General features: G+C 46.6%; 1 protein-coding gene across 3 annotated transcripts; it reads right to left on the minus strand.

Moving 5' to 3' along the window:
- Positions 1 to 773: 773 nt before the first annotated feature.
- Positions 774 to 15,671, minus strand: LOC139055597 (carbonic anhydrase 1-like). Of its 3 annotated transcripts, XM_070533116.1 has the most exons (8): positions 15,612 to 15,622; positions 13,641 to 13,695; positions 12,531 to 12,566; positions 10,965 to 11,144; positions 10,091 to 10,248; positions 9,054 to 9,143; positions 2,325 to 2,645; positions 774 to 1,268 (listed from the first exon to the last, which is right to left on the minus strand). In XM_070533116.1, the coding sequence occupies exons 4-8, from the start codon at positions 11,035 to 11,037 to the stop codon at positions 1,152 to 1,154; spliced, it is 759 nt and encodes a 252-aa protein (XP_070389217.1). In that variant the 5' UTR covers positions 11,038 to 11,144; positions 12,531 to 12,566; positions 13,641 to 13,695; positions 15,612 to 15,622; the 3' UTR covers positions 774 to 1,151. The 3 variants fall into 3 exon arrangements, with proteins under 3 accessions (XP_070389217.1, XP_070389216.1, XP_070389218.1); XM_070533115.1 differs by having other exon boundaries at positions 12,531 to 13,695; positions 15,612 to 15,671; XM_070533117.1 differs by lacking the exons at positions 13,641 to 13,695; positions 15,612 to 15,622 and adding an exon at positions 13,718 to 14,162.
- Positions 15,672 to 17,732: the final 2,061 nt, after the last annotated feature.

Consider the following 17,732-nt stretch of genomic DNA (forward strand, 5'->3'; position numbering starts at 1 on the left):
TTCATCTGGCCGGCTCGGCTTGTTTCTTCCTTTCTATGTTGCGCTGTACCAGTTTTAGGAGGAGACGAATCCGTGGATGCAAACAGCGGCACCCACAACGAGCGTTTAGACGAACCACACTCTTTCATGGCTGGCGGCAAGCTCGACTGCGACAGCCACGTTTCACCGCAAGTTCACGGACACTTCGGCAGCGTGTGCAACGTGTGTGGAAGACTGTGGCCTAACTCTAATGAATCACTGTGTGCATAGTCTTTGCAAAACCAAGCCAAACACTCGTGATAACTAGGTATACAAGAAAAAACGTGAGTCTATACCGCACTTCTACAAAGGGAAGTTTATTGATGTACTAGTAGCAATAACAGCACAGGTAACTAACTTGGAAAACCGTGTACATTAATACTCATATAGGTAAAACAAGCAATTGTTCCCCCCGTCCGCATATTGTGACTGAGCATCGAGAGTTGGGATCACTCGACAGAAAAAAGAGAGAAAAAAAAACGAAACACACACACACGTACAAAACAAAAATGTCAAATTTGCTGGCTGCAAGTTATACACGTAGCGGAAATACGTGATGCCATCTTAATTTTCTGACTGTACATTTCAACTTAACCCATGAGTTTCTTCTCTTCCTGTCGTGAAAGAAGTGCTCTTAAAATGGCAACATTGGAAACTCCATCTGGCCCTTCCTCACTAAAAAAAAAGCTAGTATGCCACATTCTGAGGAAAGCTGCTTCTCCGCGGGCTGTGATATGTTCCGTAAGACACCGCACCATAATTAAACAAATTTATTGTGCCTGATCTGACGTTTAAACACTAATTTACATATGCGTGTAGAAGATGCAGGTCAAAGATGAATACACCAACTGCCACCCAGATGCCAGGCCGAAGAATGCGTAACATTGAACTTAATTGTGCTCCTATTGTCTTTGCGGTGAAAGTATGAAAAGTTGTACGCTCATATTAACAAAACTAGAGCAAATATATTTCATTCATAACAAATACAAGTTACGTATAACGTATTTTTCGTTGCTTTTTCGCTTGTTACGTGTGTGTCATGTCAGTGCTATTAGTAAATCGAGGATGCATTTGTGCCGTTACGACAAAATACGAAGCTAACGCTGCCGAATGAACGGCTCTTCCCGCGAGTGTCAGAAGGGACGAAAGGAAGAGATGATCTTGCGACCGTGCAGCCTCTGCGGCGGCCGGAAGTTGTCCGAGAGAAAGCGGCTCTTGGTGTACCCGCGAAGTCTGCGCAGACGCTGCAGCTGAAACAGTTGGAGAGAACGAGAACTTAGAGCCAGAGCTTATTGGTTGCGCTTTCTCAAAGTCCCGCTAGCGTGATAGAGGTGACGCAGAAGGAGACAGCAAAGAAGTGAACGAGGAACTTCATTTGTTGTATCTGTGCACGGGCACCGAACTGGTATATTCATAGGGAGATGGTCAGTCGAAGGATTCCCAAGGCTCTGGAGCATCCCGAGATGGGGATGTGCGCTGCACCGCCTTACCCCCCCCCCCCCTCCCCATATTAGACGTGGCGTCTCTTCAGAGCACATTCTTTTTTTTATGCGAAAGCGTTAAATGGCCCATCGAGTGAACAAGCCGGCTGCGTCTGTAGCAGCGAGACTTCCCACTGAATGCAACGTCACGTGACACTGGCTCGCGCTTGCTGGCTTGGGCCTCGGCGGAGCAGAGCGGTCGAAAGGGAACGCCCACTGCCATGGCAACGCGTGAGGGGAGAGGGCATCGCCGCGACGCCACGTCACCCGCGCTCTCACTCTCGGAAGCCTGTTTTATGCGCGCGTTCCTTGTATGCGCTAGCTCTCGACTGCGTTCTAACTGCGCCTCGGTAAGGCCAAATCAAGACGCGCGAAGCGTCTCAACGCACTCGCTTGCCCTTGAGGATTTCATAACCCGAAGGATCGCTTAGCGTCCTTCAACTGGACATTAATTCTTTCGCAATCAAAACTCATAAGAAATGCTATAGGTCTCTTCAGATTTTCTTCTTTTTCTGTATGGAGGTAACACGGAAATAAGCTAGATAACATGCGATACGATTTCCCGGAATTTTCAAGGGCGAAATTATATATTTCCATCCGAGCTGGCGACATCGGCGTGTGTTCTAAACGCACAGATTTAATTTCTTTATTTTTTTCTCTGGGCACAGCTAATCTTACGTTTACCAGATCATCTGACAGTAAGCCCGTTTTAGAGTGCTCTGTCTGTATCGCTGTATCGTTGCGAAACGCGGGCCCGTGTTCACGGCCATTACAAAACTCCCTGACCGCATGCACAACGACTCTCCGTTGCGGCGGTGTGCTTACCAGTGCCTCGGAGACGAACGCGTTCTTTCTGAACACGGTCCAACGCACGGACTCCGTGCAGGGGGGCGTGGTCAGCGAGCCGCGGTAAGTGTAGAACTCCTGCAGGTCCGCCGGGGGCATCAGGCTGTTCAGCGTCAGCGGGAACGGCGCGCCCTTGGCCGAGCCGGACCCGGAGCCCGCCAGACGGCGCACCATCCACGGGAGCAAGCGGCGGAGCAAACGGCGGAGCGTACGGCGGCGTCGCCGGGTCGGCGCCTCGGACTCGAGGGCGTCCAGCACGCCGCCCATCGCCCTCACCGAATCGAAGTTCACGAACGTCAGCTGCGACGGTAAAGTCGTGGACGATTGCTGCAGCTGTTATAGCTTTTTTACTGCGCAGTGCTCTGCTGCGACCTGCGCTCTTTCTTTGCGGAGTCGCACAGGTCGCAGCACAATAACCAACACAATAACCCGAGTGCGGAGCAACGGGAGAGTCGGCTTACCAGCTGCGAGCTCACGGCCCAAAGGGCCTTAGTGCAGCACGCTAGTGAGGTAGCTATAGGCTCAGTGGAGCCATGGAATAGGGGCCCCACCCTTGCCGGAAGAGGCTCCAAGTCGCCGGCGCCCAAGAAGACGACGGAGACCTCGAGACGCTAATTCCTTGAAGGAACCAAATAAAGTTTTCTCTCTCTCTCTCTCTCTCTTTGCGAAGTCGCAAGGTTTTGATGCCGCGATCGATGGTTGTGCTGGATTACGGCGTAGGTCCCTGCTAAACACAGCTGTGCACGATAGTCACGGTATGCTTCGGAAGCTGTCGCATGCGCGCGTACTCGCGGTTCCTTTGTTCGTCAGAGCCGGCTTCTCGGCAATTGTAGTATTTATGTGGGAAAGACCACCCGGGTGAATAGACTCGCTGTTCACCACGCACTGAGAAAACACGTTATATTTATATGGACTATTGAAATGTCGCTGTACGAGCTCATCTTGGAAGATAAATGGCGTAAGCATGGCTGCTGCGGGAAGCACGATGGATTGGACGAATCGGGTTGTTCACAGCTAAGGAGGCAAAAGAAATATGTGCTATGCTGAGACGTGGGATATTACGGCGGAAGGCGAGAGTAGGAAGTTGAGCCTGTGTTTTTAGGAGCCGGAATGCTTGTACTATACGAGTAATTGATGAGAATCGATCAGAATTGATCGAGTCACGCGGTTTTGGAATGATCCTGTGAAGTGTTAGATTAGCTTCGTAAGGGCCAGGTGCAGTACTGGCGTGTTCTAGTTTCGGGAGTGCGAAAACTTTATAAGCGCAAAGAGAGGAGCATGCAAGCACGTGGGTACGACGATGAAAGGGAAGCAACTGATTAGCGGAGTTTGCAATGTCACTAACATATGACGGGTCGACGTCAGATCGGAAGAAAGGCAAACACCGAAACATGTCTTTCGTCATGCTGCAACTAAAATCGCTGCAATGGTTACCCCTCTTAAAGGACTTCGCCCCTTCCCACTCCCCCTTCACTTCATCGGCGCATGTTTTTTATTCATTTGTTTTGTATTCACAAAGTTTTCTAGAGCAGCAATAAACTCCCAGTTGCAGTTAGACGCTCGCGCTTGTGTGAGTTGATGTTCCTCCATGTGTCGATAACAGGGGTGTGCGAATAGTGATTTTGAGACCCAATCGAATACGAATCGAATAGTGCCATAAGCGAATCGAATACTTTTCGAATAGTTTTCGAATAATGAGCAGCCATTATCACAATTAATACAAGACGACGTTCACATCCCAGTTTTGTTAAGGCTAGCAAGTTTTTGTTATTACATAGTGCGTTATTAAGCGCTGTTTATTAAAAGCACAAATGGAGCATTAGAAGCAAACGGTAGTTTCTTCGCATGCACAGGGCGCTAGGGGTGTGCGAATATTGAAATTTTCGAATACGAATCGAATACGAATAAGGCGAAAAACTGTCTTCGAATATCGAATCGAATATCGAATATATGTGTAGTATTAAAAAATTGCAAAACGAGGTAACAATAGCTTTATTACCCTTTTAAAAATAATATTGCATTTTACGAGGTTGCTTCAGGTTAAAGAGACACTCATTATAGGTAATGCACTCAGGTAGTGCCAGGTAATGCTCTGTCAGGTAAACGCTTGTTAGAGATTATCGCGAAGGAAAATTGACTGCTCAACATGTTCACAAAGTAAGGGCTCTCTATGCACTGTGACATTTGTCCAGGTAACATTTTCTAGGTGCATATTTTATTGCGCATACTTACAAAGCCCGAAAGTACATCATATATTGTTATGAAAGAGCCCTGGAATAAAGCTTGGTAAAAAAAAAATCGAAACTGATCATGTCTCACGGACCTGATGCAGATAGACTGGAACAGAGCGTACACATTCATAGTAAGGTTCGTTACAGCTGTCGTCGTTTGGTACCTTCTTTTGTCCTTGTTTTGTGTTGCGCTGTAACGAACCTTACTATGAATCCCAACCAACTGGCCCAATTTGCCATCTTGATGCAGAGCATACAGATAATGAGCGGATCATGTGAAGCTCTCAGTGAATAAACATGTTCTTAGGAGAATGTGGAGCAAGCATATAATTCATTAATTGCTAAATTATTCACAGTCTGTCCTAATATTCGCCGTTTCGACCATTATTCGGCCGTCCTCGAATATTCGGGAATTTACGAATATGCATTTCTCGAATCGAATACGCTTCGAATAAGGAAAATATTCGATTCGTATTCGAAATTTCGAATATTCGCACACCCCTACAGGGCGCTTCAGAGAGTGGGATTGAGGGAACGCTGTACAGCCGCAAGTTCTCGTGTTTTATGTATATACTAAAACCGCGGGGATGATAAGTTACCAAACTTGCTCCAATTTAAAGTTTATTTGGGCGTAGTTGACGAGCTGAAATGTTCGAAAAGCATTCGCAATTACGATAGTGACTTCGATTTGAAGGCCGAATCGCATAGGACACTGCAGTTGATTAGTTATTCGAAAGTTTTGAATATTCACACTCATCCCAAGTCGATATAAAGTGGACCTTTGGACCAATAACGGCGGCCAACTAATGCTTCCCCCCAAAATGACCAAACAAAGGCAATCCTGAAAGAAAGAAACCTTTATTCTGAGAAGGGCTGAAAGCTGATCGAAATTCTACGGAATGGATATATAGCAGCGCAAGGGAGACAACGGGAGAATCGTTTGGCGGCCCGCCGCCAGGTGGCGTAGTGGCTATAAGGCTTCGCGCTATGTATTAAGCCCGAGGGCGGGAGATCGAATCCCGGCCGCTTCGGCCGCATTTTGATGAGGGTGAAAAAAAAGAACGCCCGTGCAGTGGGTGCGCGTTGAAGAGCCCCAGGTGGTCAAAGTTGATCTCCCACAGATACGGCGTGCCTCGTGGCTTTGGCACGTAAAAGCGCAGAACATAATTAATTAATAAGCCTTGTAGCGCTCTCGTTTTATCTTCCGTCGTCGTCTTCCTTGCGCTAGTAAGGCAATCTTCATCCTGACCGTGCTAAGATTTTTTTTCGTTCTTTCGTACACACCACTTTACAAAGTAAGTGTTTGCTGCCAATCCGATATTAGAGACTTTTAGCGTGTCCGGTATTCGGGCAAGCGTGGGCGGTTTTCCGGCTTAGCGGGGGCGTCAAGGTGAGCGGCCCGATTGGTGGCGCCAGCTGGTGGCGCAAAGCTCAACCACACAAACACAGAGCTAATTACTGTATTCTGCTTAGCTGCTGGCGTAAATTTTTGACAGTGGCGTAATCGTGTTCACAATTACGCCGCTGCCAAAAATTTGCACGAGTGGCGAAGCAGGATATGGTGAGTTACTGCAGTTTTAGCTATGCGTTTGTCTGGTTGAGCTCTACAACACCAGGCGGCTTCACCGCTCACGTTTACGCCCCGACCATCCGGTAATCCGCCCGAACCGCTCCCGTTTACCGGAATAGCGTACAAGCTAAAAGTCTCTATTATCTCGAGGGCGGCGGCGTATATTCGCGCGAAGATCTTGGCTGTGACGGAAGTAACCGTTGCGAAGTTTCAAATGCCGCTAACTCAAACCTCGCGGCGTCATCGCGCTCGTCCCTGCAGTCGAATCCTCGACAGTCGCCACTATAGTCTCAAGGTGATTCTGAGCACAACGAGCTTTGCTTTCCTTAGGACTCGCACGTTGTCCATGCAAGGTGACAGTCCGCGCAAGCGCTTTTGCGCTTTGCTTCGCGCTACGAGACCGGAAAGTACAGGGTGGGCGAATATTCGAATAGGAATCGAATATTACTCACCGTGGGTAATCGTATTCGAAAGGGAAGTATCCGGTATTTATTGAACGTTCAGAACCAACCAAATATATCGCAACAAATGACCGTAAAAGTATGGCCTCCATTCTCCAAGTATGCTAAACAAATTATCGTAAATTATCAGAAGCGAAGCAGCAACGACATTTTTGAGGCAATGCTGAAAGACAAGGGATAACGCAAGCTCCGTTTTCGGTTTTGCGGTGGAAGCCTAATTGACGACTCGTGATTTTTCGCTTGTAGCCTGTCATTCAGTGTAACCCGCCGTGGTTGCTCAGTGGCTATGGTGTTCGGCTGCTGAGCACGAGGTCGCGGGATCGAATCCCGGCCACGGCGGCCGCATTTCGATGGGGGCGAAATGCGAAAACACCCGTGTGCTTAGATTTAGGTGCACGTTAAAGAACCCCAGGTGGTCGAAATCTCCGGAGTCCTCCAGTACGGCGTGCCTCATAATCAGAAAGTGGTTTTGGCATGTAAAACCCCAAATATTATTATCATTCAGTGTAGCCACCGCGGCATCTCGGTGGCTGTATGGCGTTACGTTGCTTGAGCTCGAGGTCGCAGGTTCGATCCCGTCCGCGGCGGCGGTGTTTCGATGGGAGAGCAATGCAAGAACATTCGAGTACTTAGATTTAGCCGCACGTTAAAGAACCCCAGCAGGTCATAATTAATCTGGAGTCCCCCCCCCCCCCCCCCCCACTACGGCTTGCCTCATAACCAGATCGTGTTTTTGGCACGTAAAAAACTCAGAATTGTCTCTTTTGTGTCATTTAGTGTTTTTTTTTGCCAGTCTAGTCATGTAGAAATTTTATCTTATACGAAACAACCAGTGACGTTTGCCTTCCAAGTGGCTCCTTTTCGTGTGTCTACGACACGCAATTATTTTAGCAGCGTTCTCTTTTTTTCTTTCTCTTTTTTTTTTCCACAACCGCTGATCATGTTGCCGGCAAGCATTTGTTTACTTACTGTTTAGGTACCTATACCTATATCGAAAAAAAAAATGCACCGACGATTACGATACACCTTAATGCAAAATTTCAGCGCAGCTCTATAGGTGTTTTCCGTTCGCGATATATTGGCTGGCGCGCACAATCTATCTCGTGCTGCACGTTGCAAACGGAGCGAAGCATTGCGCGACTGCCCCGCTTATCGGGAGATCGCGCGAGAGGCACATCGCGTGGGCGACGCGTTGGCGCGATTCACAGCAGCCGCCGCCGCAGACAGACCTCCGCTCATGCGGCGCTTTGTTTCCGTATATGGTATCGGTGGACGCGCTCGCCGCGTGCCCTATATATCGACGGCGTCATCGGCGAACAGACGGCGGCGCGCTACTCCGGCGCCATCTCGTAGCGGTCGTCGCCGCAGAGCCCGTCTTGCGCGGAACTACGCTTTCCCTCTCACGCTTTCGCCATACCCTCCTCCTCCGCTTTCCACCTCGCGCTCTCTTCGCCGTCGCCGTCTTTCATCCCCCGCTGCGCTCTGCGTTCACTCTTTCCTCTTTCGCTGTGCTCATTCTCTCGGTTACGCCGAGGGACGCCGATGCTCAAGGCAGGCACGGGCGCCTAAGAGCGACACTCTGAAATATTTCTGCTGTAGATATATGCGTCTGCCCTCGAACTATTCGATTCGATAATTGCTGTTCGCTAATTGCTCTTCGTTTTCGATTCGTGTTAAAAAAAGTTTACGTTCGCCCACATCCACCAGAACGTAAAGATGATCGAACGCGCACATTATTTCGTTAAACAGGCAAATTCGCTGCAACTTCTTTGCCACGGTGGCGCCCGCGTTACATGAATAAGGCATACAGATGGCCGCACCATGTCATTCACTTCGTTATACAGGTCGTTTCTTCATAAAGGCATTAATTTGTTGTCACAGCTTCCGATTTATTTATATATATACATACCCATTAAATGCATAAATGACAAAGTGATGATGCCGACGCGTTAAGTGCTGAGTGTCGAAATCGGTTCATGCACGAATGCCTTCCGCTTTTGCTCCGTGAAGTATCATTGGCAGCGCAGACTATCTTGCCGTGCATGCATCTAGAATGCAGAGTGGGAAGACGATGCTCTTCGCGCGCGCTTCGTAGTAAACGAAATTCGCCATTGTACTTATATTATAGTAGAAGTAAAGCCAACCAGCAGTTACAAGTCAGTCTATGACTAACTCCACGTATGAAAACGTCGGCCCAAACTCCCTCCTGTGGTTTACCTTGGTTTATTTCGTTTTATGCACAGTCTGTTTCCGTCTATCAATTTATCCATCTTTGGATTTTGAAGAACTTAGTATGATTTACATCTTGCAGATTACAACACCATTAATTCTTCTTTCTTTCTTTCGACTCACACATTACCTTTGAAATACTTCGTCAATAAAAAAGGAATGGTAACGACCCTCAGCGTCCATCGCTGCAGAGAATGAAAACGAAAAAAAAGAGCACCTGATAGAGCGTTGAGATAATGGCAATCCTGTCCGTCTGGTCCGGCTCATCAACGCTGGCGTACTTCTCGTTTGTGTACACGAGCTGTGCCTGAACAAAGAAAGAGCAAATTTGATTCGGCTCGGCCAGCTGGAGTCTACAGCAATGCTATCTATCTATCTATCTATCTATCTATCTATCTATCTATCTATCTATCTATCTATCTATCTATCTGTCTGTCTGTCTGTCTGTCTGTCTGTCTGTCTGTCTGTCTGTCTGTCTGTCTGTCTGTCTGTCTGTCTGTCTGTCTGTCTGTCTGTCTGTCTGTCTGTCTGTCTGTCTGTCTGTCTGTCTGTCTGTCTGTCTGTCTGTCTGTCTGTCTGTCTGTCTGTCTGTCTGTCTGTCTGTCTGTCTGTCTGTCTGTCTGTCTGTCTGTCTGTCTGTCTGTCTGTCTGTCCGTCCGTCCGTCCGTCCGTCCGTCCGTCCGTCCGTCCGTCCGTCCGTCCGTCCGTCCGTCCGTCCGTCCGTCCGTCCGTCCGTCCGTCCGTCCGTCCGTCTGTCTGTCTGTCTGTCTGTCTGTCTGTCTGTCTGTCTGTCTGTCTGTCTGTCTGTCTGTCTGTCTGTCTGTCTGTCTGTCTGTCTGTCTGTCCGTCCGTCCGTCCGTCCGTCCGTCCGTCCGTCCGTCCGTCCGTCCGTCCGTCCGTCCGTCCGTCCGTCCGTCCGTCCGTCCGTCCGTCCGTCCGTCCGTCCGTCTGTCTGTCTGTCTGTCTGTCTGTCTGTCTGTCTGTCTGTCTGTCTGTCTGTCTGTCTGTCTGTCTGTCCGTCCGTCCGTCCGTCCGTCCGTCCGTCTGTCTGTCTGTCTGTCTGTCTGTCTGTCTGTCTGTCTGTCTGTCTGTCTGTCTGTCTGTCTGTCTGTCTGTCTGTCTGTCTGTCTGTCTGTCTGTCTTGTCTATCAGGTCTTGTCTTGTCTCATCTATCAGGTCTTGTCTTGTCTGTCTTTTCTGTCTGGTCTGGTCTGTCTGATTTGCCTGCCTGCCAGGGTATATTTTCCTACTCACCTCCATGGGGTATGCGATGCCGTCGAGGCGGTGTTCGGAGCCCTGCGACGAAGTGGAACCCCAGTGAAACAGCGCATGCGTGAACTCGAAGGTGCCCTGTAGAAGACCGCCCCGCACTGTCCTCTTGGTCTTGTCCGCTGGCGAAGGCCGGAGGGCCACTGCGTGGCGCCACGTCAGGTCGCGTTCCTTGAACATACTAAACATACTAAAGCTTGGCATTAACATGGGACCCGAACGTGAGACGTCAAGCTGATGAGACTTCTGTCGACCGACACACCCATATGGCGGTGGCGGGCCAGTATAGCCGATATGAGTATGCGGGGAAGGGTCACATGCTGTGTGCATGCGTGTGCATGTGCGGGCGATTTCCAACGACCGACACAGGTAGACGAAAACATACATATATACTGATGTGACCCTCGGAATTGGCATGCCTTGCTTAGATAGTTGTTAGAGCCTTTAAGAGTGTATGGTAGAATAAAACCTGATAATTATTATTAAAATTGCGGCGAACATTAGTAGAATGGTCTATTTCCGCAGAATATATGGCAGATAGTTTTTTTTCTCGAAGTTGCTGATAGATTTCAATTAAGCTTCTACAGACTCAGGCGATCTTTGTGAAGACTTCTGCATCCGGGAACGATTGCATTCGTAAAAAAAATTGTTAAGTGTGACGCAGCTTATCCGTGATCCTTCCGCTTAACAAGTTTAACCACTTAAATTGACGATCAGCTGTAGACAATGGACGAGCCCTTTCACTGGTTCTCCTTCCTGGTTGACCGACGGAAGCCATGACTTTTGTGGCATTACGCAATTATTGGTGAAGGCGGGAAAACGCGGAGTCATCAATAGCAGCGATGACAGTCCCGCTCACGTGACAGGCCGTCGTTGTGCACCGTGAAGTTGCGGAGCGGGACGTCGTGGGCGTAGAACTCGAGCGGCTTCATGCCGACGTCGTGCACCACGCTCAGCGTCTCGATGTTCACTGGAGACTGCTGCACCCCGCCGCACGAGTTGTGCTCGATGCATTGGAACTCGGGCCACGACCACGACTCTGCACGGAGGAGGAAATTTTTGGAGAGCTCGGGCAGGCAGACAAGCAGAGGCAAGGCAAGGCATAGCAAGACAAGACAAGGCAAGGCAAGGTAAGGTAAGGTAAGGTAAGGTAAGGTAAGGTAAGGTAAGGTAAGGTAAGGTAAGGTAACAAGACAAGACAAGACAAGACAAGGCAAGACAAGGCAAGGCAAGGCAAGGTAAGGTAAGGCAAGGTAAGGAAGGGTAAGGCAAGGTAAGTCAAGGTAAGGCAAGGCAATGCAGTGTGATGCAAGACAAGGCAAGGTAATGCAATGCAGTGCAAGGCGAGGCTAGGCAAGGCAGACAGGGCAGGCCGGGCAGGGAACGCAGGGCAGGGCATGTCAAGGCAGGCAGGGGCAGGCAGATGAGCAGGGCAGGCAGTAGGCAAAGCAGACAGGTAGGCAACGCAGGCAAATCAGCCAAAGCAGGTCAAAGCAAAGGAGGAACTTCAGATGCAATAATCTTCAAATCAATACCATACAGAAGCCACGATCTACGTAACTTCATCCGACATTCGCAATTTCTTTTCTAGTTTATCACCGGTGGATTAGCGCTCAGATCACACACGGTGATCACGTGTTTCATTGATTTGTCTTACGTAATTACCTGTCGTTAATGTTCCGAAGCAAGACCATACATAAAACTCGTCGGACGGTGTTGTAGTATTCGGTGTCTGGCAGCAACAGTAAATATATGTATAGGCAACCATGAACCTCTATGCCGTCATCATAAAAAAAAAGGGATTCATAGGTCGACAGTAGCAGTAAACACAGCATTGTCGAGCGGATTTATTTCAAAGGTCTTAAGCGGCCTGGGAACACCTGCAACCGACTGTGAATGCCCGGTTTGTTAGGTTTACGAATAAAGGGGTTGTTTTTCCTAGCCTAAAATCACATGCCGTTATCTGAAAGTCAGGCACCCAAGAAGCCGAGCCGAATGAACAGATTTTGACAGCTGTCCGGCTACGACAATGCGCACCGTTACGAAAGTTTCTCAGACCAATGGTCACTTGGACGAACGAAAAAAATGCTGTTGTGTTGCCAAATTTGAATGAAAGCAATTAACGGTAAGCGCAAAAACTCTATTTCAATTGTCAGAATATCAGAATAAGAATTCAGTCAGTACTGTACATTTCCTATTTACCAATCTTTACTGAAGACTCCACAATTTTCTGAGCAGCTTTCCCAATATTTCCATCTCAGTTTGTGACAACCTGATACACTGATGAGAATCCGTCTATCCCGACTGTGTTGTTATTCAGACTAGATCGCAGAATGCGATCTCTGTGTGAAGTTTGAACCACAACGCAGGCGATTTTTTTCCATTGTCGAAATAGATGTCGCGATAAAGTTGGCATCACACTTACGGTCATTGTCATAGTTCCAACAAGGCTGGCCTATCACTGGGAGGTAAAAAAGAAGAAAGACAGAAAATAAGAACAAAATAATAAGGCCACAAAGACAAGTAACAGCCATAGCCAACATCAGGGTGAAAGATATCACCTATAACGTGTAGCCGAATTATTGACCGATTTCTATGTGTACGGGATCAGCCGAAACCGTTAGAGACGAGCAGAGCTGGGATTCGGACAATATAGCACTTCAAATGGTCAGATACTATCGTCACGAAAAAACATTCAGACGCAAATAATCAGAAAAAACGCTTTCTTTCTTCAGTGCCAGCACAGTGAGCCCCAAATGCCATCGCATAGAACAGAAACGTTTACACGTTGCAGCATGACATAAATAATTAAATGTTCACTCGTTAGAGAATTAGTGCGCAGAATGAGCAAGCCAACGCAAGCAGGCAGCGCGCAAAGCGTGCAGAAGGCAAAAAAAATAAATAATGTCGTCTGCAAAAAAAGCAGACGACATAAGCAAGCAGGAAAGAAGTTGCTGCGTAGAGGTCACTGAACCACGTCGACCTGCGAATATCAGAAAAAAAGAAAGAAAAACAGAACGATAATATATGCGTAATTTGTGCTACATGCGAGTTCAAGTGTGCGAAGCTGTAGTTAGTTGGGGCTCAACATTAGAGAAAATTTCAGCTACGCGTTGTAAACAAATAGGCGTGTTGCCGGCAAAAAGAGCAGACGACAAAGTCGACTGTTCTTAGCTGTTCGCTGGTTTCTATAATAATATTTGCCATTAATAATAAAAACTCGACCACTAATATTAATCTTGCTTCAGAGAAAACTTCTGCGATTAAAGTCAGTCCAATTTTTGTCCCGCACTGACGCTGACGACAACGCCGCTTCATCTTCCTGACATCACGTTCTACAACTCTTCTGTACAAGAGTGCACTAAAGTCAGCGCCAGCAGTGCAGACGACAGCGCAAAACGAGGCACACACGTCTTCGCCCTCTGCCCTGGACTGCTGGCATAATATTGTAATCTAGTGCCTGGGTGCACGTCGTAAACGGTGCGACAATCTCGTTATAAGGTGGCGTGTCGACCGGTTCGTCTGGAACAGTTACCACCAACTGGTAAGTCCAACCAAGCGCTGGTCTAGCACTGGCCATATGGAAGAGCCTGCGAAGAGAAGTATACACACACAAGCTTAGTCCACTACACAAGCGAAAAAAAATGGCGAGTTTCCTGCGCGAAAGTATTCCTTCTTTAATGCGATTCTCATTGAATGAACCAACTTTGTACAAGACGACTTCTCAGCTACCTAAGGAAAGGAGAAGGTTGGTGCGAACAACTACATAATAAGGAAATAAATCGAGAAGCTATAAATTGTTGAGCGAGTTCTCCTCAGATATGACATCTATGTCTACAGCGCACCTCTCTTTTGAATTCAGAAACATGACAGCTGTATGCAAACATGCCACCCGCATGCGGTTTCTATTCTTTCAGAGCTCGCAGTGGTGATTCAGCGCGGGATAGTCGTTTCATACTGACAGGCGGACTCCACCTGTTTTTGTTGCGTTCACATAAATGCTTTATACGTGTCTAGCTACACGCACGCAACCGTGCAGACCTTCTTTCTTTCTTTCTTTCTTTCTTTCTTTCTTTCTTTCTTTCTTTCTTTCTTTCTTTCTTTCTTTCTTTCTTTCTTTCTTTCTTTCTTTCTTTCTTTTTTTCTCATCTATCTTTATTCTCACCGGAAAGCTACTGAACAAGTACTGTTCTGCCTCGCAATAGAAACTACCAACGGCGATGGCTTTCATCTTAAGAGGAAGCTTTAGCTCGGGCGCTCCTATATAAATACATGTAAAAGGCGAATTCGCTTTTCTCGGCAACCACTGCACCAAATTTAGTAGGTTTGCGCATTTAAAACAAAAACTTAAAAACTAGTAACTGTTGGTTTCGAATTTTTTATTTAGGTGCTCAAGTTTTTATTAAAAATTGGCAAAAATCGAAAGTTTTCGCAAAACGAAACTATCAAGTTTACAACTCCAACTCGGCAACGAAAAATGATCAGAATCAGTTTATTCAATACAAAAATGGGGATAATTACATAATGAGTATATACAGAAGGAGGTCCTGTAGTTAGAAACTGAAATGGGACCTCCTGTGCATGATGACTAGAATTAATAAAACAACAATGGCAACATGTGAAATTTCCGATATTAAAGGTTTTAGGAGACAAGGCATAAATGAACAGAAGAGCAGCAGATGGATGTATTAAGCAATAACAAGGCTTTGGATTAGACAACTACAAAAAATAGCTTAAGAAAAAAAAAGAAGCAAGAAAATGCGAGAGACATATAGAGAAACGAAGTGAAAGTTAAACATATAACAAATAGTACACTCAAATTGGAAAGCCGGAGGAAGCTAAAAGAAAACACTTAAGTTCTGTGCGAAACCTGTCAGATAATACAGATAATACAATTATGTGAATTGCATATGATAGCCCATCTAAAACGGACAAAACTGATATGTGGCACATGAATCTCCAGAAATTCAGTAATGTGGAAATACAGCTTTTGCAGAACCCTTGTACACAACGTAACAACATCACGTAAGATGTAAAATCACATACCGAATTTGTCCGCTTTCAACGATCTAATGGATGCCGTTTGCAGAACTGCGATATATGGTCTTGATGCAGAGCTATGAATTTTCGAAAATCTTTTTAACAAAATACAGAACCTAAATAGAAATTCGGCTTCTAAGTCACTAGAATTTAACTTTCTCTCTCAAATGCAATAAATTTCATTAAAATCGACCCAGGGGTTACGTCAGAAAAACGTTTTTTGCAATTTACATGTATTTGAATAGGCCGCGTCGGAGTTGGGCCCGAGCTAAAGCTTCCTCTTAAGAGGCACGGCAAAAAACTGCGTTCAAAAAAATAAATTGTCAAAGATTGACACGTAGCAAAAGGTGAGCAAGCTTCCGTGCAAGCTTTGTCGAGCTCACTTTACGGCGCGTTGTCCTGGCATTCCCGGATCTCAGGACGCTGTTGTTGATGCTGCGTCTTCGAAGAATTGCCGCACACTTACCAGTGGCTGTGACCACAAAACGCAAGTCACCAAGCTCAAGTTGATGTTCTTGTTGGGCGCTGACAAAGCGATAACACCGTGACGATGACAATGATACTTCAGAAAATGGCACGTACCCATAATGGGGGACGGGCCAAGAATTGAGTGGTCGTGGGCACTGTCATCTTTTGCTGTTGTTGTTGTTTCTACATGCGATATTGAGATAGCCGGCCGTACCTGTAGCCAAATTGCCCAATTTTTATGTTTATTAGGAAAATGTAATGATCAGGTCAAGGATGATAAACATGAAAAGAACAATAGCGTGCATCTGAGAGGTGAGAGGAGATGAATGGGTGATTACATTTAAAAAAACAATAAAAGAGCAACTTAGAACGGAATTAACTTAGAAGACTTAACTATAGTAATAGAAGGAAAGTAAGAATGAGCATGATATACGTTTGTTGCCTGAATGAAATCACACAAAGCGCCTAACGCGTCCCTGTGGCTAGAATCTGGAGCCTAGGCCCCTAGTAATACTCTACTACTGATAAATTCAAGCCATGTTTACTAAGCGGCGTTTCAAGAAGCCTTTGTGCTGTAAAGCGGCGACAGATTTGAAGATAACGAGCAATAGATGGCATAGGGGCGTTATCACCAGAACATGCCTGCGTAAATATAGATTTGGCGTGGCAATACGGTAAGGTAAACTATCAATCATAACCTCAACACCTCAAAGCTGAGGCATTGAAACTCAGTCGAGGGCGTTATTGGTGGTGATGATGATGATGATGATTACCCTATAACATGCCTCATACACACCCTGGGGAATGGGCCAAGAATTGGGCACCTAAAGCTTTACATATTATTTCAAGAAACTACAAATAATGTGTAATATATCTTCCTGATCTTCGCTTTCATCTCAACTTAGAAAGATTATGTCACGGGATGTTCATGTCGAGTCTTTAAACCATGGCACATACTCATGGCGGGGATTGACTAGGCAATAAATACTCTGACCGCAAACAAATTCCAAACATTGTAAAAAAAAACAATAGTTGTCGAATCACAACCCTCCTTCTCCGTCCGCTGAGCAAATAGGTTTTATTGAGGAGTTCGTCTTATCCTATCATAATCGGTTTCGCTTGTGGTTACATCTGCTTTTCTTTTATTACATCTTGCCACCCCATGCATTCTTGACCTAACCTCCATAGTATGCCGGCGCCTCGAAACTCAATATTACTCGGTCGGTAGAGTCGGGTATGTAGATCCTATGGCAGCTTCAAACTTCTCAGGAGTAGTTTCCGTGTCGCAAAGCGAAATCAGACGTCTTGCAAACAGAACTGGAAGCCAGCTCCATGCACCTGCTCGAGTTTGTTCGCAAAGCTTCGGACATTAGCGTACAACTAAATTAATACCATTAAGCCACAAACCACGGTCAGATTAATAATACTTTTTATTCGAAGCACGGTACAAGAACAAAACAAGAGCAATAAAATAATGACGCCCACTAGCGTCAAAAGTGTGTATATGGAAGTTTTTCACAATCAAGAAAAAACGAGCTGAACACGCTGCCAAGTTCAAGTGGACGAAAGAAAGTACACAGTGTCCAACTTCTCAATTCATCGCTGCTCGCTCGAACCATGCTAAGCGGCTGCAGAACACTTTGTGGACTTAAGGCATCGGTGTCTCCTGTGCCACCAAACAGAGCTAACTTAACCGGGGCATTTCGCAAGAATAATTTAAAACACAGAAATACCCGACAACAGGCACCACAGAATGTGAAAGTCCCAGCGCAAACTACTGTGCTAAATCGGGAGATAGCGCATTAAGAGATGTTTCGTCGAAAGACCTTGAAGGCAACAAGACAACCATACAGCCTTCGCTCTTCTAGCTTTAACTAGAGATCCCATCAGAAACGCAGAGGCTCGCAGGAGATCCAGTCACTGATCAGCTGCTTATGCGTACGGATCACCTTTGACTTACGATCGCAAAATCGGAGGCTTGAAGCCTTTACACAGCGTTTTCCGCAAGAATTGGGTCTACATAGACATGAGAAGCCTTGCCGTAGGTGAGGCCACCAACACTGGAAGCGATATATCGTGACTCTGCGCTCTCCTTGAGCCGCACGACTTTTTGTTGACG

The sequence above is a fragment of the Dermacentor albipictus genome, chromosome 2 (assembly GCF_038994185.2).
Source record: "Dermacentor albipictus isolate Rhodes 1998 colony chromosome 2, USDA_Dalb.pri_finalv2, whole genome shotgun sequence".
In the NCBI taxonomy this organism is placed as follows: Eukaryota; Metazoa; Arthropoda; class Arachnida; order Ixodida; family Ixodidae; genus Dermacentor; species Dermacentor albipictus.

Bases quoted from the DNA above. Each gene is read 5' to 3' on its own strand.
- LOC139055597 (XM_070533115.1), bottom strand. From the start codon at position 12,648: ATGTTGGCTATGGCTGTTACTTGTCTTTGTGGCCTTATTATTTTGTTC. The intron at 2,646-9,053 runs GTGCTCTTTTTT...TTACCGTCGCAG, and splicing joins TTATCTCAACGCTCTATCAG to CTGACGTTCGTGAACTTCGA. The intron at 1,269-2,324 runs GTAAGCACACCG...CAACTGTTTCAG, and splicing joins CGTTCGTCTCCGAGGCACTG to CTGCAGCGTCTGCGCAGACT.